The following is a 24,181-nucleotide window of genomic DNA, read 5'->3' on the forward strand; positions in this document are numbered from 1 at the left end:
TTTAGGTCCTCTGGAGGCGCATCCCTCCCCCGTAGCGGGGGATCTGTTCCCAGGGACATCACTGCATGGTATAAGGTATTAGAGGCTGGAATCGCTCTGGGAGTGACAAAATCACGACCTGGCAGAAAACAGGAGAGACGGAGATTGGGATGGCCTCTCCCTATGGCGGCAGAGGGAGAGACTATGGCTGCAGCGGTGTGTGTGCGCTGCCGAGAAGGGTCTCTCCCGGATATTCCCTTTTCCAGGCAGTGAGAAAACACGCGGTTAAAAGGGCATGGAGCGCTGACAGTTGGAACTGGGAGCTGTCAGATGCCCGTGTCGGGATAGGAGGGAGCTCGTCAGCTGCGGCAGTCACAGCGGTGGCATTTCCTGCCGGTGCTCAGCGCCGGAGCAGCTGACACACGCACACACACACACACACCGCCGCCCCTCACCTTGCCCCGCGGCCGCGGTGGGCGAGCGCCGCTCCGGCTGCGGCTGCGGCAGCGGCGGTGACCCCTGCGGGGCTGTCCCGGCGAGGGGCGGGGGGAGCCCGCTCGGCGCTGCCCCCGCCGCCGCCGCAGTGCCCCGCGCTGCCGCACGCTCCCGCCGCACGTGAGCGGGGCCGCCGGCGCGGAAAGTGTGTCACTGGGTGAGGGGGGCGGCCGGGGGCGGGGCGGGGCGGCCGCCGGGGCGGGGCGGGGCAGAGGCGGGGCGGGGCGGGCGGCGGTGCCGCACTCGCTCTGCGCGGCTCCCCGAGAGCGCTTTTGTTGTAAAGGGGAGGGCGCCGCGGCGGGGACGCGCACCCGCTGCTCTGACAGGAGACAGCGCGGTCGCCTCCCTCCCTCTCTCTGCCAGCCAGCCTCCCGCCGACTGCATGTAGGGCTGCGGCCGGGACACGGAGCTGGGAAGACAACGACCGAGCGGAGCCGCGCCGCGCCGACCGGAGCCGAGCCGGGCCCGGCGGAACCCAGCGCGGCGCCGCCCGTGCCCCTGCGGGAGGAGGTCGCCATGGAAGTCAGCGCGGGTAAGCGAGGCCGGCCGCCGCGGGGGGCAGCTGTGCGGGAGGGTCCCGCGGGGCCGGGCGGGCGCGGGGGTGCGGGCGGGGGTCGGCCGGGGCGCGGCGGGGCGGGGGGAGCGCGGCGGGCGGCGGCGCTGCCCGGCCCCGGCCCCGCTGGTGGCCGGGACGGCCCCGCGCCGCCTCACATGGACCCGCCGGGCGAGCCATGTGCGCGCTGTGTTTACGTTCCGCGCGGCGCGCCCGCTCATTGGCCGCGCGGGGCGGTGACGCGCGCATTGCATAATAGCGGCGGGGCGGCGGCGCGGGGCGGCGAGCGGCGCGGACACGTGAGGCGCGCGGGCGGCCGCTGTTTTGGTGACCTACATTCGGGGCGGCGGCGGCGGCGGGGGCGCGCCGGGGACACGTGGGGCCGCGCCGCAGCTGCGGCGCCGGGCGGCCCCGCCCCCGCGGCTCCCGCGGCTCCGCCCCCGCCGCGGCGGAGCGGGGGGGGTCCGGGCGGCCGGCGGCGCGGCGCGGTGCGGGGGAGTGCGCGGGGTCGCGGGGGGACACGCGGTGCGGCCGTGTGCGGCGGCGGCGGCACGCGGCCCGTCCCGATGCGCGGGGGCGGTGTTGTGTAACGGGGAGGGGGCGGCCCGGGGGCAGCGCAGGGCGGGCCCGGCTCTCCCAGCCCCGGCGCCGCGTGACCGCGGCAGGGAAAAGCCGCAGCCCCGGTGCGGTGGAATGGGGTGAGGCGGGAGGGCGGCCGCGGGCACGGCGAGCGCGCTCCCTTCCCGCTTTGTTAGCCGGGGAGATCGGGGCTGCCCGCGGGGAGCCCCTGCAGCCGCAGCGTCCCGGGGGCCGGTTGGATCGCCCGGGCAGTTCGCCGCCTGCTTGGCGCCCCTGCGGCGTTACCGCTTGCCAGATCTGTGTTAATGGAACACCAGCAGGTTGCGGTGCCCCCCGCCCCATTCCTAAAGTAAATCCCGCCAGATAGAGTCCAAAGGGTCCTTGTCACCGAGCCGGCGGTGCCGCCGCTGCTGCAGCAGTAGCGCGTAGCCCAGAGGACTCATTTCACCACCCTCCGGCAGGTGGGTTCCCTAGGAAAATCCCTGGCAATTCCCAGAACCGGGGCGGCCTCCCCCACCGAGCAGCCCGGTACCCCCTCTCTGCGGAGTGCCGGCGTCCGTGTGCACGTGTACGTGCTCCGTGTCTGTGCTCTTTGTTCTGAGATGTCACCCTGCGCTCTGCGTGAGAGTCTACTTTTGACTGCTGACCAAACAAAAGCAGGGTTCACAGGGAAGTGTAATTTCTAAAATAACAGAAAGTACGAGGAATTGCGACTGTGACGCTGGCAAGCCTGCCAAGCTCTCTAGGGTGCAAGAGCAGCCCAGCTCTCTGGAGCTGCTCCAGCTCTGAGGAGAAGAGGGGTGAAACTGCCCCACAGGCACACACTTTCTGTGCTCCTCGGTGACATTGGCCCTACCCTTGAGGGAAAAGAGCATCTCTTTTACGAGCAGGGTTTAAAGATAATGGGGCGCGGTGGCAGCGTGGAGAAACGTGGAGCTCCCTGCAGGGGCTGGCTGTGCTTGCGTGTCCCGATCTGCCCCTGCCGATAAGGATGGCGCCTGCTGGGAAGCCCGGTGCCTCCCTGGGGCCAGGTGAACAGTGAGCTTTGCCCTGGCACCTGGCAGAGACGCGTGCGGCGCTGGGGGATGGCACAGACCTTTGTCAAACAGGTGGTGCCTTAGCCCAGCACGGGTGCCTGATGATGCCTTGCTTCTCATGCCCTGGCTGAACTCATGACCCCCCCTTGCCAATCCTCCTTTCTCCGAAAACCTGATCCGGAATGCGTGCTATGCTGAGTGGAGGATTTCTTAAAAAAAAAATAAATAAATGAATCTGTGCAGGATCAGCCCGTGTGGCAGGGTGCAGGGACACTGCTGTCTGGGAACGTGAGCAGTCTGTCTGTCCTGCACGTGTCACATGGCCCCTTGGTCTGACTTCTGCTCCCAGGCAGCGCTGCCAGGAGCTCCTGGGCTGTGTCCTGTTTAGGGAACCCTCCTGCCAAAGGTTTACTTGGTAGAAAAAATGAAATGTTGAAGAGGAAGTGGGCCAGTTTTGCTGCTGCAGAGGTGCTAGGGGGACCGTTATGTCTAATAAAAGTACTGAAAAATTGTAAGTCAGAATTGGTCCCTGCAAGCAGTGATGTTTCAGGGTTGTATAATACCACTGCTTTTATCTGTGAGGAGGGTATGGCTGATGTAAGATGCTACAGCCTCTGCCTGCCGTGCCAGTTCTATTTATCAAGGATTTTACAGACACCAGTGCTTTTCTCCTTCAAAGGCAGGCAGTGCATGGCCCTTTTAAAGTTTTGAATTCTTACTGGTGTGTGGAGTTCCTTGCTGCAATGTCCTGAGTCATCAGTGAAGAGAGTCTACTGAGCAATAAGGGCATAAAATGTAGAACATACTGAGTGTAATTTATTTAAACAGTTTCATGGCTATGGCTTTTGAAATTCTTGAGTGAAATATCAAATGTTTTTATATTGACTTTTGAAATGCTGAGTCTTGGAGACAAACTCATATGAAGTGCAAACAATTTCTCTTGCTTACGAGCAAGAAGAAGGAGCCTGTGAAAAGCCAGAACTGCTCCCAGGTCTGCCTGAGGACAAAAAGCTGTTTCATAGGAGGGATTCTCAAGTGTGTCAGATTGCAAGACGCGGCAGGACAGAGGCTGTTTGCAAATAGCAGCCTGGCACTCGGAGTTTAGCTGCTGCTAGGAAGGCTACAAAGGCTTGCAGTTGGACAAATGGCGTTCAGTAGGCTAACCAGACTGCAGTGCTATTTCCTTCCCTTGCCCCCTTTCCTTCTGCATCGTGAGCACCTCCCAGCCCTTCCTTTCTGTGCCTCTGGCGTGTAGCCTGCATGAAGTCTTTCTCTCTGCCCTATTTCTGTCCCTAACCTAGCTTGTTTGCATTCTGGCTCCACAGCGCTGTAAGATCCTGTCTTGGCTCTGGCTCCAGATGAGCTCTGCTCAGAGGGTGGCCAGGGAAACCCTCTCTGGGTCACTCCATGCCCTGTCCCTGCTGCCCCATCCTTCCAGCACCATGGCTTGTTGCTCCATCTTTTGGTTATGCCATTTCATCCTGGCCTGGACCAGAGGAGGCTGGTAGGATGGGAGATGGGGATGAGGCAGACTGGGAGGTCAGCGGTAGGAAACGAATGGAGACAAACAAGCTTGAGGGAGAGAGGGAGGGCAGGGAGTGCTCCCAGGAGCACGTAATGGCTGATCTGGTGGTGCTGGGTCACGGCGTGGCTCACATGGCAGCGGTGCATGTCTGCTGGTTATGTCACTACGTGCTGCCTTTTTTTTCTTGCCTTAGGGGGTGTGATAGCTTACATCAGCTCTTCGAGCTCGGCATCTAGCCCAGCCTCATGTCACAGCGAGAGCTCAGACAGCGGTTTCCAGTCGTCCTCTTCGCCTGTTCCATCTCCTCCAAACAGCTCCTCCTCGGAAGGCGGATGCAATGGCCGGAGCAGTGAAGGCTCTGACGGGGCGCCCAAGAGCGATCGGCTGGAGGAGACTATTAAAACAAACCAGTCGAGTGTTGCTGGTTTGACAAAAGGCCATAATGGAGTCACAAGTATGTTTGGTGCCAGTTCCTGAAAACACCATTTTCCCCTTCTGTGTTACAGCCCCGTGTGTTATAACCAGGTCTCCCTTTGGCTTGTGGTGTAGGTGCATAGCAAAGCCTCCATGTTTATCTTTTGGCATTATGTGTGTGGTAATGCATAAGGTATTGCCATACAAATGCTCATACGATGGGGGTCCCATTGCTGCCAACCTCAAACAGCCCATAAATACAGTCCAGCTTTACTTCAAATTGTCACTAGTGAAAACTGATCTTCGGAAAATCAAAGAGTCTGTTAAGAAGTGATGAAGTAAAGATGATATAATCAGAAATTGCCTTCAAGAGTATTTATGGAGCTGTCTTGGAAATCTAGTTTTTCTGTTCTTTCATACTCTGTCCCCTGCTCCTTCACCTTCCCTCCCCCACCAGCTGTGAGGAACAAAATAAATTACCCAAGCGTAATACTTTTATAGCTGTGGGTGGAACAGTTATCTTTTTGATTCCAAGTCATAATTCTGTGGATGTGAAAAACAAAATACTAATAAACTGGAACTAAAGAATGGCCTTTTAAAATACACATAACCGTCTATCTATACATATTTACTTCACACTTCTTTTGGTAATCAGAAAAGATCAGTGATAGAGAAGTATATTTGAACAGTTTTGGAAGGGCAGGATTCAAAATAAGTATTGGAATGAGTGATTCAGCAAACAGCTAGAATTTAGTCTTCTGGAGGCTGAATTCTTTTACTGGCAGAACTGTTTTATTGTTTTGGATTGTTATGAAGCTAGAATAACTGTCTAATAGTTCTACCTCAAATAGGTTTTTTTTTTTTGTTGCGTTGTTGTTTGGGGTATTTTTTTTTAAGTATTCCTATCTTAAGTTCTTAGTAAGAACCTTTTTTAAAAAATTCTTAAGTAACTAGATTTTTGATATCAGGGCAGATGTTCCTGGAATGAAACCTGTTGTAAATTGTTCAGCTAGATAGGTAACTATTTTAGCTCTGTACTAACTATGCTTAAAAAAAAAAAAAAAAAAAAAAAAAAAAGTTGTGGTTTGGCTCTTTTTCTTTTTGAAAACCTTAAAAAAAAAGGTTTTAGTTCCACTTTACAAATGAAACCCAAATGTCAAATAAGTTACTCTTCTGGTAGAATATGTTTCTGTGGGAGTATTTCCAGCTGTCTCTGTTGAATTAAGGTAACTTTGTGGTTACTAAAATCACTGGTAAAATTCCCATTGGCTTCAGTGAAACCCATGTTAGACCAGCGCTAAGAACTTGCAAAAAAATTTTATTGACAAGCTGAAATAAAATAGGTGGGGAAAAGCTTAAAGAAACCCAAGCCATGAGCATTTTTACGGGATTGAGAAGGTATTTTCAAGTTTGCAAGCCATTCTGGGTATGCACTCAAATGAGTGGTCTCTACAAATGTAGATATGGCTGAGTTATCCTAAATTGTTATCAGATAGGTACAGTGTATAGCCAGTGTTGAATATATTCTAAAGTGTCCTTTAGTATTTCTGGTTTTTAAGAAAAAGTGTTTATTCTCTGTTGGGGAAACTGTAGCCTTTCACAGGCTCTCTTGTCCTGATGGAAAAAACAGATTGAGCCTGAACTTTGGTGGCCTAGTTAACTGAATGGTCCTTTTAAAAGTGCTTAAATGTAAGCAGACTTTCTTTTTCTGCTGCTGAGTGCAGTGCTACTCTGACAGCCCAGTGAATGTGTGCTTTCTCCCTGTTTGTTGGAGTGCTTCATGTTTGTCCTCTTTCCCCCCACCCTTGCACTGGTACCTTCTGAACTGTTCAGGGGGTTTGTACATTCATGTTGTCTGTTCTTCTGCTATATTTTTTCATGTGTTGAACTGACCTGACATATTTCAATTCAAGTCCAGGTTTTAAAAGCTGGAAACGTGTTCCTGCGGTTGTCACTGGTTTCTATATCCTTGACTTTTTTGTTTGATTCTAGAATTTAATGGCATGGTTCTTCTTTGCAAAGTCTGTGGAGATGTCGCTTCAGGATTTCATTATGGTGTTCATGCCTGTGAGGGCTGCAAGGTGAGCTATATTTCTGCTCACCTTTCTGCTGGTGAAATGCTCAAATTCTCCCCATAGGGGAAAAAGGGGTGATACTGCCAAAACAGATTTTGGTATAGCTCTCTGTTCAATATGAGAAATTGCAGAAGCTGTAGGGAACAGGCAAACCACTTAGGAGTATACAGCATTTTCCAGACTCTGCAGTACTTTCTGTTCCCACCCCTTGTCCAGTCCTGCCTGACTTGGAGCGCACAGCAGAGAGCAAGAACTGGAAGCAGAGGTGGTAAGGACCGTGTCACACAAGACATGTGCATGTTAATGGCATTAAGAGATAGTGGGTGTGAGTTGTCACCCGGGCTGGGACACAGAACAAAACAGCTTTGGAAAAGCAGTTCTTTACCACGAGGAAAGCCAGAACTACATATGTGTGTTCTTAATCTGTAACATTGCAAACTGCAGAGATGGAAGTCAGAATAAGTTATTTTGACTCCCACCTTTGCACTTGATGTCATAGGTGTTTGAGAGCATGTCTTAGGAACTGTTGGTGCAGTGATAGGGGTAATATTGGAGATACTCTGCTCTTAGGTGCTGACTCTGCAGGGAGCAACTTAGCATCTTCTGTAATTAGAAATCATAACTATTTCACATTACATACAGATCACACACAAAGGGGAAGGAAGTCATGAGGAGTACCAAGTTCTTTAAAATCTCTTGGGGCTGATGGCTCTGAAGCTGCTGATGCGATGCAGTGAGGTTTACTGTGCTCGCAGAGACACGGATCTTGGTGGAAGCATTTGACATGTGCTGTAATGATAGTTGTGGGGGTTTTTTGCTTGTTTACAGGGTTTTTTCAGAAGAAGCATTCAGCAAAACATCCAGTATAAGAAGTGCTTGAAGAATAACAACTGTTCTATAATGAGAATGAATAGGAACAGATGCCAGCAGTGTCGTTTCAAAAAATGCCTGTCTGTTGGGATGTCGAGAGATGGTACGTTCCTGTACTGAGCAGGGATCCTCTGAGAGGGAATCTGCTGCCCACCTCAAAAACAGTTGCTGAGGTCTTAATGACAGATAATGCAGCCAAGGCCTATTGTCAAGGAGAGGTTCCCTGTCTGAGAGCATTTAGTTCAGCTTGTCTTTTTGCTCCATGAGTGTCCTGGGCTGGTGAGGTGGTACTGCAGGCAGCTGCAGAGCTGACCTCTCTGCCTGTGGAGCTGATGCAGTGGGATGTGCTGCAGTGGCCTGCTAGGGGGATGGTTGTAACAAGTGTCTCAATTTTTGTTTAATGTTAAGACTTACAGCTGTATCCTACCTGAATCTGAACAAGACTCATATTTTTCTTTTTTTTTTGTCTTTTTTTTTTTTTTTTCTATTTTCTTTTGTTACTGTTGCTTTTTCAATGAAAGGGAATTCTGCCCAACCTGATAGCTTTAGAGTAGTCACCATAGAGCCTAAAGAGTTAGCTGTGGGTGTATAGGATGAGCATGTATCTGCTCCTTTTTTTTTTTTTTCTTTCTTTCTTTCCTTAGAGGGAGAGGAAAGGCAAGGAGGAAATGTTGATATCGGTCTGTGTCTCTGACCGCCTTGCTTGCTGTCCACTCCTTGAGCCATTTTAATAAATAATACTGAAAGTGTAGTTCATTTGTGTGCTACAACTTACTGCCACAACCAGAACTCTTCCTTCTGTTTCACTTTTAAATTTTCTCTGGGTGTTTATTTCACAAGAACTAGGAATCTCAGGCTGTTAATAATTTAGTGGGTGGAGTGCCAGGACTTATTTTAAATAATTGTTCCGAGTTCTTGTCGTGCATAGGAGTTATTTCATCCCCTAGGCGCTTGTTTGCGCACGAGGTTGCACCTGCTTTAATGAAAGAGCGTTACATTAATGATGGACTACTGCATAATTACATCAGTCGAAACTGGTTATGAGCCCTTGTGCGGCTGCGGTTGGACAGGGTGGTAGAGGCAGTTGTAGATTCCCTAGGACAGGGTCAAAAGTGCTGCAGCCACAATGATGCCCATCCCCTTGCCAGCAGAAAGTGTCCTTTTCAAGTCAAAGTTACCAAGAAAATTTGCCAAGGTAAGCTTCATTCAGCTTTGATTCTCTTGTTTTGGTAAGTTACGTAATTGATCCGTAAGGACCTGTCTTGTAGGACTTCTATGCAAAGATGATATGAACTGTGTTTACATTCAGCTAATTATCAGCTCATGAAGGTGTGCTGATTTAATAAAGACACTTCTGCAGTTAACACAACTATGTGGATAATGCATAGCCAGGGTTGAGGCAAAAGGGGAAAAGGCATTACAGACTGTGTGCCTTAGAGCTGCCTTCTCCCTAAACAATGCCATACATTTGTATTCGTGCCAGTCCTGTGCCCCAAAAGCTCTTTAACTTCACTGGTAATACCCAAGCTGTAGTATTGGTGAGAGCAGTTAAAATCTTGCCTTAAAAGACAGGATTTTTTTGTTGGGGTGTGTTATTTTGTGTGTGCATGCTAACGCTTTCAGGACTGACTTTTTTCTTTTTTTCTTTTTTTTTTTTTTCCCCCTTTCCACCACTATCCGTTTCTCCACTTCGGTAGCTGTTCGATTTGGCCGTATTCCCAAACGTGAAAAACAGAGGATGTTGATTGAAATGCAGAGTGCCATGAAAACCATGATGAACAGTCAGTTCAGCGGTCACTTGCCCAACGAAGCATTGGCAGAACATCAGGACCAAGCACCTCAAGAAGATCTTTCCTCCAAGCCCAAACAAGAGCGAGAAACCATCAAAAGCCCTTCTCCCCCTCCTAGTGCTGACATGGCCAAGGAGGAGGTGATCGGCATGGTCACCAGGGCCCACAAGGACACTTTCATGTACAACCAAGAACAGTCCCAAAACCCAGCCGAGATGATGCAGCCCCAGAGTGGGGAGAGGGTGTCAAAGAGCACCGAGCACTACATGCTGAGCAGCGAGCACTGTGTTGGTGGCCTTGGTGGCCCTCAGTACCCTGACAGGGAGCAGCACCTTGGTGGACAGTACAAAGGGAGAAGCACAATGCATTATCCAAGTGGGCACCCTGTGTGCTTCACAAACAGCCACTGCATGAACTTCACCAGTGGTTACACTCAGCGAATGTGTGAGAGGATCCCAGAAGATGGCTTTTCTCCAAACAAGAACGCCACTTACTCTTGCAGCACTGGAGGAAGAATGCATCTGGTATATTGATATCAGTTGTTTGATTTGACTTAGTTGTTGGTGGGTGTGATCCAGCTGTGCCTCCGTAGTCAGTGAAGCTGCACACAGTTGGCACAACTGCTGAAATTTTAAAGGGTGACACAAGTTTGATAGTGCAAATTGTGATCAGGGACAAAAATGGCTCAAGATGTGAAGAATTTGAAATCATACAAGTAATAGGGTTTCTTGGCTTGGTTTCTAGCTAACTGAAAGTAAAATAACATCAAAGAGTATTGGCTGAAAAAAAGTCATGAGTTTTTTATGTGACTTGACTTTAAAATGAAAACAGGTGTTTATAAATTCCCCTTTTCACTTGGTCCTTTTGAAGACTTTACTTTCAAATAAACTGTACAGTCAGAGGTACTGTATTTTCTTTAAGGGTTTTAAGAGCAAATTTCTGGGGTCAAACCCCAGGGCTAGGATTTTAAGCCAGTCCGCAGGCCTTACTATGGGCTTTAAAGTCTCTGTTGCAGGGTAGGCTGCTTTTTTGGTGATTTTTTGATTTGATTTGTTTTAATGAGGCTGTGCATCCTTTTCACTGTAGAACATGTTCACATCTGAACAGAGGCAGGAGGAAGATGCACAGTTAAACCATTAGAGAGAAGTTCAGGGTCTTCTCTGTAGAACTTATGCAAATGAGGCTCTGGACACACTTCTGGGTACCTTAGATGACTTTGCTAGATCATTTTCTCACTGAATTCCTAACAAGGATGCTTCCTGGTTTTTTGCATATGGGTGTTGGTTTGGTTTGGTTGGGTGTTTTTTTTGCCTTTGCTTAACAGGTCCCTCTCATTTGCCTTGCACCTGCTGTTTCTCTGCCATTCAGGCAACCAGTTCTGTAAGCCCCTTAAAATAGATTGTCCTTCTCTTTATCACTGGAGCCTGGGATGAGAGAACATAACATCCTCGTTCTCATCCTGCGCTCCTGGTGTGAAGCGCGAGCCCCTGACCTTTCTGAGGTACTTGAGCTGCCAGTGTTTTTCTGCCTCCTACTTTGTGAAGATCCTTCACATGTTCTTGAAGACCCCCAAAGGTCTCCACAGTCAAGGTGCTTATTTTGGTGCTGCACTTCCATGGGGGCTTTTTTGGTTTCTTGGGTTTTTCTCAAAAAAAAAAAAAAAAAAAAAAGATCTTTTTGTCTACTGCATATATAGACCATGCCATCCCTAGCAGGGTCTGACCTTAATTGCAGACTCCAGACTCCAGGCACTGCAACATGGCAAATAATAATTCCCAGCCTTTTCTTCCTTGCAGGGAAAGTATGTGGTGTCACTACAGCGGCATTCTTGGCACTCCTGAGAAGCTGAGGTTAAGCCTGGCAGTATGGGCGGGCAGGGAGTGGTGCTGCCTTGCAGAGACTCAACCAGTCAGGTTGACCTGTGCATGGCAGCTGCAGGCAGGAGTTAATCAGTGATCAAGAGACAAAGCCATATCAGGCAGAGCAGTGCAGCTCCCTCCCCGCCCCACATCCCTGATATGAATGAGGGTTTTGCCCAAGAACTCAGTGAGTTCAGAATCTGACCAAAATGAGTCATCAGCAATAAGGGCAAGTAATTAGGCTCTGAACCTGTATGGAGACAAATGTTCAGGGGTTTGGTCATTTTTACTCAATAACCCTGTAACCAGAAAAGCAGAACAGGTCATTCCTGAAGAGGTTCCTCTGAAGAGAACTGGTGACTGTACAAGCTGACAACTGCTTCCATAGGAAGCCTGTCAGAGTTCAGGGAGTGCCTGGATGGAACTCTTAGGCATATGATTTAGTTTTAGGTGGTTCTCCAAGGAGCACAGAGTTGGACTCAATCCCTATGGGTCTCCTCTAACTTGAAATATTTTGGTTCTTGGGCTGAGGTCTGTCAAGAGACCACAGACACAATGCACTGGGTGTGGAAGTGGTAGTTTCCCCTTGGGACTGAGTGCCTGTGGGTAAGGGTATGCTGTTGTAGAAAGAGAAATTGAGGTGATTTTTGTGTCCATTACAGAGCAGGGTACTGAACCGGACATTCCTTATTTTTGGAAAGTGCTGTATTTATAACAGTACCTATGTGTGAACCATTGCAATATCACAGGCAGAGCAGTGGTTGGCATCTGCTGTCCTTTTGGTTGTGTGCCTAGACCTTTTCTTTTACCAAAATATTACAGTCTTGTAATCTTGGGACCTCCCACGCAAAGAATTGCTAGGCAGTTACCATATTCAAGATGCCCTGAAAAAATAGCACAGCTCTGAGGAATTGCTAATTTATTTCACTGTTTTCTCTTTGTTTTGCTGACATTATGGAGGATTACATACACCATTTAGTATACTTGTGAGGAATACTTAAAAGGAAATTTTGTCCTTGATGGTGACAGGTGAAATGAATATTAAAAGGTTTAAGCTTCATTAAAAGATGTAAATTTTAGAAGCTAGAACTGAAAATATCGCAGAGCTTCTGGTTGGATCTTTCAGAGGGAATTTATTGGCAGTCAGCCCTGACTGATATGTCTGATCTCACTGTAATGGATTCAGACTTTCCTACAAAAAATTGCTGTATATTTGTATAAAAGAAAGAGCATTTTATCATCTTGTGACTGAGAAATACTGGAATACCAGTTCCTTGGTGTTCTCCTTCAGTGATACAAGTAAAAGCAAACTTGCAGAAGAGGGTTATCCTTGTAATGAGGGTGTAAACCTGTGACTCAGGAAACCAAGGCTTGCTTTCTTGCTCTGGTGTTGACATCTTTGTCGCCTTGACTGAAGCACTTCAGTTGCCTGCAGAACAAGAAAGATAGGAGAATGAATGTCGTAGTGACTGTGAGATTGCAACTGATTGATTGTGAAATTGCAATTTACTGTGAAATTACAGGGATAATGCAAGTAAAGAGAAATTCAGATGTCAGAGCAGATCAGTTGAGATCGGGGAAGAATAGCATAACCTTGGTTGTGTCAGGTCTTTTGCAGTACACAGTGTTGTAGCTTCCAGAGTTAACGAATTTATAAACAGATTGCTAAAAATCCCGTGGATTTTTTTGTTTGTTTTAAAGCAAGGGGAAGAAATCCAGTTTCTTTGGGAATTGATTGATGAATACTGATCTCCTTTTTTCTCCATGTCATTATTGCAGACTTTTGCTGAATAATAAACGTGTTTCTCTTGAGTATTTGTCAGTATTTGGAATGATGATACCTTTAAAAGTTGTTTTCTGTCTGTGTTTTGCAAACATCAGGTCTGCCCAATGAGTAAGACTCCCCATGTGGACCCAAACAAGTCTGGCCATGAAATCTGGGAAGAGTTTTCCATGAGTTTTACTCCTGCAGTGAAGGAAGTGGTGGAGTTTGCCAAGCGCATCCCAGGTTTCCGAGACCTCTCCCAGCATGACCAGGTCAATCTTCTGAAGGCTGGGACCTTTGAGGTGAGACCACTGTGTCTGTATTCCAAACCTGACAAGCTGTGCCTCAGTCTGACCCTGTACAAGTAGAACTGGGGTGCATCAGGTGAAACCGCCTTGTTCATGGATGCTCTGAGCCTTCTCTGAGGTGATGGTGTCGGAGGGATCTGTTTGGTCAGACTTTGGTGACCTGTCCTTCTTCCGCTGAGCTCAAAACTACTCAGCCCTTCTACTCTTCCCTCCTTCCTGGACATGAATAAATGCATAATTATGGGTTTCTAGCTACCTTTGCTTACTCTGGGGAGCTGTACTGCATCTGGAAGGGTGGATAGGTTAGAAAGCTGTCTGACTTACAGGTGTTGTCAAGGAATGTGTTTACTGCTCTGCATGTCCTTCCTTGTGCCACTCTGCTTCCTGCAAAAGCCAGAGTATCCAATCCTGACCAGTCCCCACTTAGGTGGCACCTTGGGAGTGTCTGAAGCACCCATGTCCAGTGCAGTAACAGTGATAAATACGTGTTCTGCTGCAGCTCTGTAGATGCTGTGTGCCAGCTGCAGCCTGACTTACTCTAGACTAATCCCACTAGGTCCTCGTGGTTAATTGCATCCACTTGTGGTCATGACGTATATGTGAATTAGTGGTATTAATTTGGAAATGATACCACAGAGCTTGGTGCTGTTTTATAATTAGTGACCTTCACTAGATGACCTTTACATCATGTTTTAGTTGCCCTTCCAGACCCTTGTGTCTACTGGAGACCGTACACATTTCATAAATATTCAAATGTGAAATTTTAGTAGAGAGAACACATTTCATAAATATTCAAATATGAAATTTGAATAGAGAGGGTCAGAGGAGCTGAAGTCCCAAGTATTTGGTGTTACTGTGCTTTTCTGGGGAGTGTAGCATTGGTGATGCCTTTGCTCTTGTTTACATGATTTACTCTTTCAAAGAGAGATGCTGGATTTTATATTTACCTGAAATGAAGACATTTCTTGTGTGATGTGTTGGGTCTTCTGTCTGCGTTTATACAGCTCAGTTCTAAAATGAATAATTGTTGGGTTGGAAGATAAAAGTTATACAGGAACACTTGTTGCTTGGAGTCTCTTAGTTTTCTTGTTTCCTTCATTTTGCTGTTATGTATTTTTTTCTGTTATACTTATTCTTGGCCTTTTAATATTCATCTACAACTCCTGTAGTGAAAAGACTGTATTTTTGCTTCTTCACTACTTTTACCTTTCACAAAAATGTTGGTTCCTTCCTCTGCAAAGGAGGAGGAGAGTGAAAAATTTGGCTTGAACTGTCTCTATAATGTAAAGCCAAACCTTCATGTTTTGCAAGTAAAACATTTTGTCTTGGCCTTCCTTCACCTGAAGCTTTTCTCAGGCCTCACTCCTGTGCTTTTTGTGCTGGTTACAAGCCCTGCTGATAAGGAGGTTTCTGTATCCAGGGAATTAGTAATAATGTATGGCTGCATGCTTGTCACTATTCACTTATTTATAAGAAACATTAATGATTCCTGTTAGTGAGCTGCAACTTGCAGTTAAAGGCCTATGTGGCATCTTAGCAACAGGAAAAAAAATAAGGTAGGGCTGCAGAACAGTGGAGAAAAATCCACAACAGGATTAATGAAACCATTGTGATAGAGGCAGAAGCATCTTGAAAGCCTGGTGCATTCAAGGTCATTTCTGTCTTCTGGGTAACTGAACCAGGATATTCCAATGTCTGCATGTTAATAGAAGAACCTGAGTGAAAGTGCTGCCTCCAGGTCTGGTGTGGCTGGCTTGGCACTGTGCTTCTTAACAGTTCATGTTTGAGGAGTGCCTGTTCCTGTGAGGGTACGAGGACACATGGAGACAATGTTGGTGCAGAAGCTGCACAGCTATATTTATATTCACACACAGGCAAGCTGTAAAGGTCTCTCAGAACTGGGAGTGCTGGGGAGCTCAGTGTATCGTGGTGGCATTTGCATGGCTTCTTCTGAGAGCCAGCTCAGAAACAGCACCGAGCCTAAAATAAGGAACTCGACTGGTTTTGAGTGGGCCCTCCTCCACCTCCCCTCCAAATGTAGTTGATGGTAGAGCTAACAAGGGCCTTGGATCCCTTTGAGTAGTGACTCAGATTTGACTACAGCTGCTAGGGACATGATCAAGCAACCTTCCAGAGCGGAGGTTTTTATGTGCCTGTGTTGCTATGGTCAGGTGATAGGATTGATCAGGTGTGTCCTCAGCATGCACAAGTATGAGCCTGGTTTGAAGTGAAGTGGGATGAATCAATCCTGTGCTATGCCATAGTCCAAACTGTTCTTCTTTGTTTAGAATGGTGGCACTGAAATAGGTGGGGTCTTTACCTTAGAATAAGTCAGCACAACTTTATGGGCCTCAGTTTTGAATATCAGCACTAATCCTGGTTGCTCCTGTTATTTAAAGATGTTTCTAAAGCCCAGTTCTATAGGGAGAAAACCATTTTGAACTGAAAGGTTGCTGGATACCTGGTGGGTCTGTGCTAATGCACAAGTTCAGCTTTGTCTGCCTGCCCTTTGCCTGTTTCTGTTGTATTCTGATGGCTTCTGCATCTGGGTTTCTGCACTCTGTAGTTAATGTCATCAAAGGACAGATAGCTTAGCTGACCAAAGTGGGTAGTATGTAGTGCTCCTCTGTCCATCGAGGTTGCTGCATGTTGTTTGGCTCGTTAAATTTAGGAGCAGGTCATGTCATGTGCATGAGCAGTGTTTGAATTCTCAAATATTTTTGTTTGTTCTGAACACTCCTTTCTTTAAGCTTGTCAAAGGTACTAGTCTTTGAAAACCTGGTTCTCCTCTCACCTGTAGTAAACATTTGAATTCATGCAGTTAATAGGGCAAATGAGAAGAGACAACTGTCACACCAAGAGATTACAGTGAGTCTGAAGTTTTAACCAATGCCAGTTAGTTCATTTTCTTCAAATAAGAAAGTCGTTCTGTGCAACTTAAACCTTGGAAATGTAAATAAGGTTGTTGAACATGAGCAAATGAAACTTTACAAGCCATTCAAGAGGGAAACATTCACAGTACAACTGAGAAACCACAAGAGAAATTTCAGCCCAAAGGGGTAAGTTTAGCACACCTCAACTGCTCCAGCCCAGGTGCTTGTACCAAAGGGGTATTCCCAGTTGCTGCAGACCAGGTGCCATCTCAAGCTGTGCTTCCCCAGCCTCTTCAAAGCTGTACATGTGGCTCCTTTCTAGCAGAGCTCATTAACATTCCTGTGGGTACAGTGATGTGGCATGGTACTTTTCCAAAGAATGCCTAGGGGGCCCGATCATCAGGTGGTGTAAATCAGCATTGTTTCCATAGAGCTGCTCCACTTTATGCCAAGTGAGAATCTGGTTCAGTACCTTCATTTTGCTCCTCATGAGTGTGGCCCAGTAAACATTTCTTTTAATGCTCTGTGTGCCTTTGGCTGTTGTGTGGCTTAAGCAAATTGTCCTACCGGCATATTTATGAATGACATGGTCTGTGTGGCTCAGGCTGTCTGAGGCTTAAATTTTAATTTTCCTGCCTTTCATATGCTGTAGCCCCTCCCTTGCATCCACTCCCTAATTTTGTCACTTGTTTGTTTCTCTCAGATTACGGGGCCAGAGCTTGCACTGTGTTTTGCAGCTCAATAGCATGCTGACAGTTTCTGTATAGAATGCTTTTAGAATGGTTAATGAGACACTTCGAATGATGTTAAAAGGTTTAATTTTTTCTTTGGCTTTTCTACAAATGCACCTGCATTTATCTGGTTTTGTTGTTCTTTTTTTCCTTCCTTTTTCTTTCTCCAGGTTTTAATGGTACGATTTGCATCTTTGTTTGATGCAAAGGAACGTACTGTCACCTTTCTGAGTGGCAAGAAGTACAGTGTGGATGACTTGCATTCAATGGGAGCTGGTGATCTGCTCAACTCAATGTTTGAATTTAGTGAGAAACTAAATGCCCTGCAACTTAGTGATGAGGAGATGAGTTTGTTTACAGCGGTTGTCCTGGTATCTGCTGGTAAGGAGAGAAAGTTAACTTTTGCACCTTTGCCAAAAATTGAGTGTGACTATTAAAAGTTTTCTGTAAAATGTATACCCTGTTATTTCATGTATAAGTGCACTTGAGTAGGTTTTAAGGTACTAGCAGCCTGTAATGTACTTTTTAAGATACCTAGTCTTTCTAATATTGCCTTTAAAAAAAAACGGTGACAATGGGCTTATGTTTCCTACTGCTTTCTGTGTAATGCAAAAACGAATAGCTGCTCCATGGCCATTAAGATGCTATTTGTCTGGCTCCTCTGAGTTTCACAGGACAGCATCACTGAAATTACTCCTGACTTGCACAGCATAAGTCTTTGGATAAGGTGGTATTTTTGCTTCCCAGTGCTGTCATTTAAGTCTGTTGCGTATTTTGCTTAAGTCTAAATCCACCAGTTTGATCTCTGCCTATGTCAGCAAGAAAGCCCCATCATCTGCATCGTGACTTCTCTCCACTAAAGGCCTGCCAATCCACTGACATCTTCACCAGCCTCCTATCTTGTTTCAGTCCCTGGATAGACAGAACACCCTGGCCCAGATTCAAAGAAGGATTAAGCACCTACTTCTGCAGTATTATCTCAAGCCTCAAATTAGGTACATTAGCTCTGCATATAATGCCTGGAATGCAAGATGCAGAATCCCTGCTTCCTGGGTAAGAAGCTCTCCTAGGGGTAGGTAGCAGGAATGCTCACAGTGCCCACTTACACAGCAAGGCAGCAGCTGGGAGCACTGAACTCCTTGAACAAGGGCAGCCCTCTCACATGAGCAATTTAGATCCATGTGTTACCAAGGAAGGGCACTCAGGCATGGTGCTGTAGGCACGTGAGGCCTCTGTAGCAAGGTAGGACAGTTCAGTCTGTTAGCTTTGTGCATGGCTGAGCTGAAATGTCACAGCACAGGACAGGGCAGCTGTCTCTTCCTCAGGTTGTAAGCCATGATAATGAGCAGCGGGTGGCACAGAATTAGCAAGCTTCAAGGGCCAGAACAAATGGCAGTGTGAAGGAAGCATGGCACTATGATCTGAAGGAAGCATGGAATCTGTTAATGAAAATGTTCAGGTAGCACAGAGAAACCTGAAGTCTTAGTTGCCTTCCCAGACTCTGGAAATTCTTGACAAGAACTGCAGGCAGCCTGTAAAATAAGGACTGACAACCAGGTCTCTTTTCTTCTTGTGCACTCTAACTAGGCTTACAGCCATTCTTCTTGCTTGCTCAGCTCCTGGGTCCTAGAATATCTCTATCTCTGTGCCACCTGTTTTCAGTCTAAGTGGGTGTATCTGTTCTGTTAAATGTGCTTCCAGCACAGTGCCATCTCCCCAGCCTTTAATGCACTGTGCTGATTGCCAGCTCCCAGCAGGGGTTAGCTTAGGGATGGCATGTAACATGTGCAGCATGTGGTGTCAGCAGGACATGCAGCAGGACAAAGAGAAGGTGTTTGGTATTCAGGCTTCTTGCAGTTGTTGAGGGTTTTTCAGGTCATATTTTGGATATTATTGCTGTCTATCTTAGCTGCCTCATGATCTGATCTGCAGCCTGATCATGGCCTTCCTGGACATCTTCACAAAATTTTATAGGGTTTTATAAAGTACAGCTTTATTAGTCAGTGTTGGGGCTGTATTCCAGACACAAGGGTAACCCTGAGGATCACTGTGAGTTCAAAAATTTTCAGAGCAACTTTGGTCTGTTACATGAGACTGGATTGAAATGCTGCAGTTGCTACTTTGCACAAGTGAGTAAATGAGCTGGCTTCATGCTCAGGCAGGTAGTGCAGAACAGAAGTGGCCTCAGCAGAGTTCCTGGGGAAGGTGCTTACAGTGAGAGGGAGTGCCAGGAGGAGAAGGTGCCCATAGAACTGAAGGATTGTGGGCATGTGTTGATAAAACAGATCTTGAAAGACAGATCCCTGCATCCCACTCTTTGAGGAGTAGTGTAACCAAAAAGGTAATTTCCTATAAGGGGATGTGGCACTTCGTTGGAGATAAAGAGTTGATGAACAGGATCAGAGATTGACATTGGGATGCAGGCAAAGGGAAAAATGCCATAAGTGTAAGAAGGACTGAAGGTGGAAGAAAAAGGCCATTATGACTTCTTCATCTCAGAATTCAAGTTATTTTAGAAAAGACTGAAAGGAAGATAGTAGTCAAAATTTACATCAGTTCCAAAAGCAGAAAGGAGTGTGACTGTTGAATGTTCATTAAGTGATCCACAATATAAAGTACGGTGCTGCAGTAATTCAAGATCTTTTTAAAGACTTTTAGTTGATTAAAACTAAGAAAAAAACAAAACCCACCAATGGAAAAAGAAGTTAGGTCTCTAAATACTGCTAGTTGGGAGAATGCTTGTGAGAAACATCTCCACTTAACACTGGATGAATAACCACTCTTAGGAGTAGTATTTAGAATGTACAGAAGAAGCAGGGGTAGTAGCAAGGACTGTTTGTAACTTTGTACATCCTCTCCTTCCCATGTCATATGACAAAGAAAGAAAAAGCAGGATCACACTTGGGTGGTGCTGAAGAATTATCTTGGTACTGTTCCAGAATTAAAAGAATGCTTCACCTCTGGCTTCAGTTGGCTGGATGTGTTGAAGATGCAGGAGAGGTAGTAAGGTGGATCATGGCCACTGGAGGAGGAAAAGGCAGGGCGGATGCAAAGCTGAAGGAATGTGGTTTGTGCAGGTCTAGAGAGCAGATAATCCCTTAACTAAGGGTCTTGCTTTGTGGTAGAAGAATATGAAGTACACACCCTCTATTATTCTCCCTTACTGGCATAATACTAAAATCTTCTGCTGGCCACTGGGAGCAACTGGAAGTGACTGAGAGGGGGTGGAAAGACTTGGACTAATGGAAGTGAGGAGGCTACAGTAACTCACCCAGGGCAACCAGGAGAGGCTGGGCTGCATTCTTCCACCTTCAGAGGCAAGGCAGCGCTGTTCTCACTGTCCAGAGCTCTTGTGGAACTCTGTTGGGCATGTTCTGTGCAAATGTCACTGTACCTGCTCAGAATAGAGCAAAGCTTTTGCAGAGCAGGGGACAAGCAGGAGAGATAATTTAATAAATAAAGGCAGAGATGTCTCCTCACTCATGTTCTCTTGGACAGCAGCTGTCAAACCTATTGGACAGTCTTCACAGAAAAGGAAAAGTGGAATGTGTGCTAATAAAAATTGCTTCATAGTAACCAGAGCTCCTAATTGTAGAAGATTCTGGAACAATCATCCTAAAGGAACAAAACACATGCAACTGCTTCAAGATGCATACTTAATTGGATTATGTAATAATTTTTCCTATAGCAGTAGGGAACTGCACTGAGTAGTCCAGGAGGATTTCCTAGCCTGTTCACCTGAGCAATCTGATGGGATTGGCACTGACAGCATAAGGAAGGGATTCCCACTCTGTAGGATCTGACTCAGTGTTACTCCAGAAAGCTGTTGTCATTCCACGTCCCAGTTCTGCAAAGTGCTTAAGTACATGTACACATCAAAGCACATTTCTGTTTGTGCCAGTCACTCGGCTGTGTGTGCCCTGCTGAATTTACATAGTGTTTAAGAAAAGAAGCTACAGCTTGGGAAAAAACCCAGCTACTGTGCATGATTATGTGGTGAGATGTTTTACTTAAAAATTCATCCTTTCAAGCTGCTTACTGAGGTTCCACCTAATGATACCAGGTGTGTTCAGCTTAAATACAGCTCTCTTGAAAGCAATGCTTCAGGTGTGGTGGGAGTGCAATATGCGAGAACATAATATTTGTCTTGATGTTGACATTCTTCTTTTCCTCGGCTGGGAATTTTTGGCTGCATCATGTTTCATTTTTTTTAAGTGCTTCAGAACACACTCGGAAATAGTGCCCAGTCATATGAAGGGTTGTACTCCCTTTACCCCTGAGAATTCCATTGTGCAGATAACAGCTGTGGCTTGTCCAAAGTGGGATTTCCTCCTCAAACCTTCAGTTTAATTTTAGGATTCTATATCTAGCCTTAAGAAACATTTGAAATTTTTACTTTCATGCACCCTGTCTTTTTCCTTGGGTTGAAAGTTGTGATTCAGCAACATATTTAAACATTTGCTTCAATCTGTCATCCTCTGGAAACATGGGTTAGGGATCACAGAAATAGAGATTGAATGCTTCCAGTTTGGCATGAACTTAGTACTTTGAAAAGTTAATGCTAAATAACCTTTGAAAGACTTTCGGTGTGTGATTTAAAACTTCTGGCATAAGTATCTGATTTTTCTTGTGCTTGTTAATTTAGTAAGGGATTCTTGCCCTGGTTTTATGTTGCAGGCTACATCTGTTCAGTCAGTTTTTTCCCCCCTACCCTCCTGTTTTTTAATTTCTCTCTCTCCCTCTCACCCTGCCCTTTTGTTTAGATCGCTCCGGAATAGAAAATGTCAATTCTGTGGAGGCACTTCAGGAAACACTAATCCGTGCATTAAGGACCTTAATTATGAAAAATCACCCAAACGAAGCCTCTATTTTCACAAAACTCCTTTTGAAATTACCCGACTTGCGTTCCTTAAACAACATGCACTCTGAAGAACTGCTGGCCTTTAAAGTTCACCCATAGGCCTTTAGGTCTCATTTGTACTTGGACTTGCCTCGTGTTAAACTGTTTTGTGCTAAAGTATGTATTTATACAGTTGTACCACTTGTTGGAGCGAGTTCACAGACTGTGAACAGTTGATAGCTGTCCCATAACCATGCAATAAAGCTTTGGCAGGTGCTTTCAGCTGGCGGCGGCGCAGCCCTCGGAATCGTGCACGGCATCCAGGCCCAGCTGTGCCCGCTCCTGCAGGAGAGGCTGTGGTGAGCCCGAGTGAATATGGACTCTCCTTTCATCTAGGAAAAAGAACCACCACTGCCCTCTCACCTAAACTGAATGCAGAGTAGCTGTGTATGTGCTTATGGAGCATGGAATGGGGTGGGAACAATCCTGTGCTAATAGGAAAATGAAAGAGCTGATTTAATTGGTCTTTCACTTATCTAATAGATGTATGTCTGTGTCTCTTGATAACTCACTCATGGTTTCACTGTTGTTATTCCATTAAACCCGATGGAATGGTTTCAGCCTGCACCAACTCTTCACTGAGCGTGTGTTCATGCCATGTGTATATAATATAAATAGTTAAGTAGTGAGTGTTTATGGCTATATAAAGTACAGAGTTGTGTGTATATATGTGTATGTATATAAATAGTTCTATACATAAAGTATACATATAATTTCTTCACAATATTTTAAACTGTGAAGGAATTTAAACTTAAAACAGAAGGTGATCTATGGAAAGAACCAAATAGATGCACTTTGCATACTGCTGAACTAATTATCTGAGCATTTTTTAGAAAACATCAAATTTGCATTAATATGCTGTGTTTGTTAATTTAAAGAAAAAAAACAACAACCAAGAGTGGCACTAAAGAGGCAGAGTCAGATTCAGCTTCCAGAAGGGTTTTGTAGAGAATCTCAAGCAGAGATGGTTGGTTGTGGCACTAATGAGATGGATTGTCCATTGCCACTGAGGTTCTTGTGTTTTGATAAAGGTTAAATAAGCACCAGATGCTCTTCAAAAACTTCAGCACAGCCAGAAAGAAACTGTCAGATTAATAGCAACGTCTGTCAGAAGAAGAAAAAATGGGAAAAATGTACCCATGGTTGCATTCGGGTGTATGTGTGTTCTGTGACTGTTTATTTCTTGCAATACATCATTTTGCTGCTTCATTGCTAAATGAGAATTGAAAACAGAAGTGTGAGGTTCCCCATGTCTTTTCTCCATTTGGGCTTTGTGGTTCCCATGCCTGTTCTTCTGGAGCTCTCCATTGGTGTGTGTGCATGTGAGCGTGTGTGATGTGCAGAGAAGGTGCATTAGATGGTCTGGATTGTTTTGGTTTTTTTCTTAAAAAACGCCACAAAAACCAACCAAATAAATGGGACTTTTTTTTTTGTTGTTTATGCCAGTAGCAAATTACTGCCCTTGTGGGGCAGATCCGCAAGGCGTAAAATTCTGCTGCTTTTCCATCTAGGAAAGCAGCTCTCTATGGGGTTTTTTCCATTTGTAGCAGGACCTGGCACCAGAAAAGAGACTAAAAGAAGTCAAAGCAGTTGTGTTAATTAGTTACATTTATGTTTTGCTAACGTGGGAAGAAGATGCTCCATCACCCTAGTTCAGTGAACTTGCCTTAGAAGTAGCCCTCAGGGTCTGCAGTGTTTGGCTGCTCTTGGGAGGGCGGCTGCTCCTGGCAGTCAGGGCCAGGATGGAGGGAGCCTCCAGCCTGCAGCACTCCTGCTGCACCACGGTGGGCTGCGAGGAGCCCTCCTGCCTGTGGTGGGCTGAGAGAGCCCTCCTGCCTGTGGTGGGCTGCGAGGAGCCCTCCTGCCTGTGGTGGAGCTGGAGCAGAAGCAGAGCCGTGCCTGCTGCTCAGCATCAGGATGTGGGATGGGAAGAAGAGAGCTCACACCCTGCATGCTCCCCTGGCCCTTGGGCTGGGGATTCCAGCTCAGACAGGAGGAAGGGGCTGAGGGCAGGCAGGGCAGGTGCTTGGTAAGGGATGGGGAGAGTTGAGCTGTTGCCTTGGCTGAGGAGCAGAAGAGCCCACCCTTTCCCCAGGCAGGGCTGTCCTGCTTCAAGCTGCTTTAACCACTGGGTAATGGCCCTTTCATACATACAGTTTTGCTACCCAAATGTTCTATCAGGGCATATTGTCCTAATTTCTTTAAACAGTCTGCATCCTACCAGTATTATTTGTTTGAGAGCTTCACTGAATTACGCATTGAACCATTCAGACTTTAGAGGGGACACAGTCACACGGTTTTTGTTGTTTATTTGCTGAAATGACTTCTTTGTAGACCCCATTTCAAACATGGAAATACAGTTAGCCTTTGGTTGTTTTGGGAGGGAAGAAGGCTTCTTACAGAGATTGCCACCCTACAGCTGTGTTTT

The 24,181-nt window shown here is 46.5% G+C and overlaps 1 protein-coding gene across 1 annotated transcript; it reads left to right on the forward strand.

Moving 5' to 3' along the window:
- The first annotated feature begins 722 nt into the window (after window positions 1-722).
- NR1D2 (nuclear receptor subfamily 1 group D member 2) lies at window positions 723-23,561 on the forward strand. The gene is made up of 8 exons (XM_063154477.1): window positions 723-1,006; window positions 4,362-4,622; window positions 6,575-6,663; window positions 7,486-7,630; window positions 9,225-9,841; window positions 13,058-13,243; window positions 17,024-17,234; window positions 21,617-23,561. The coding sequence occupies exons 1-8, from the start codon at window positions 991-993 to the stop codon at window positions 21,811-21,813; spliced, it is 1,722 nt and encodes a 573-aa protein (XP_063010547.1). The 5' UTR covers window positions 723-990; the 3' UTR covers window positions 21,814-23,561.
- Window positions 23,562-24,181: the final 620 nt, after the last annotated feature.

Source organism: Melospiza melodia, chromosome 1, assembly GCF_035770615.1.
Source record: "Melospiza melodia melodia isolate bMelMel2 chromosome 1, bMelMel2.pri, whole genome shotgun sequence".
Taxonomy (NCBI): Eukaryota; Metazoa; Chordata; class Aves; order Passeriformes; family Passerellidae; genus Melospiza; species Melospiza melodia.

Bases quoted from the DNA above. Each gene is read 5' to 3' on its own strand.
- NR1D2 (XM_063154477.1), top strand. The intron at 6,664-7,485 runs GTGAGCTATATT...GCTTGTTTACAG, and splicing joins ATGCCTGTGAGGGCTGCAAG to GGTTTTTTCAGAAGAAGCAT. The intron at 9,842-13,057 runs GTATATTGATAT...TGCAAACATCAG, and splicing joins CTGGAGGAAGAATGCATCTG to GTCTGCCCAATGAGTAAGAC.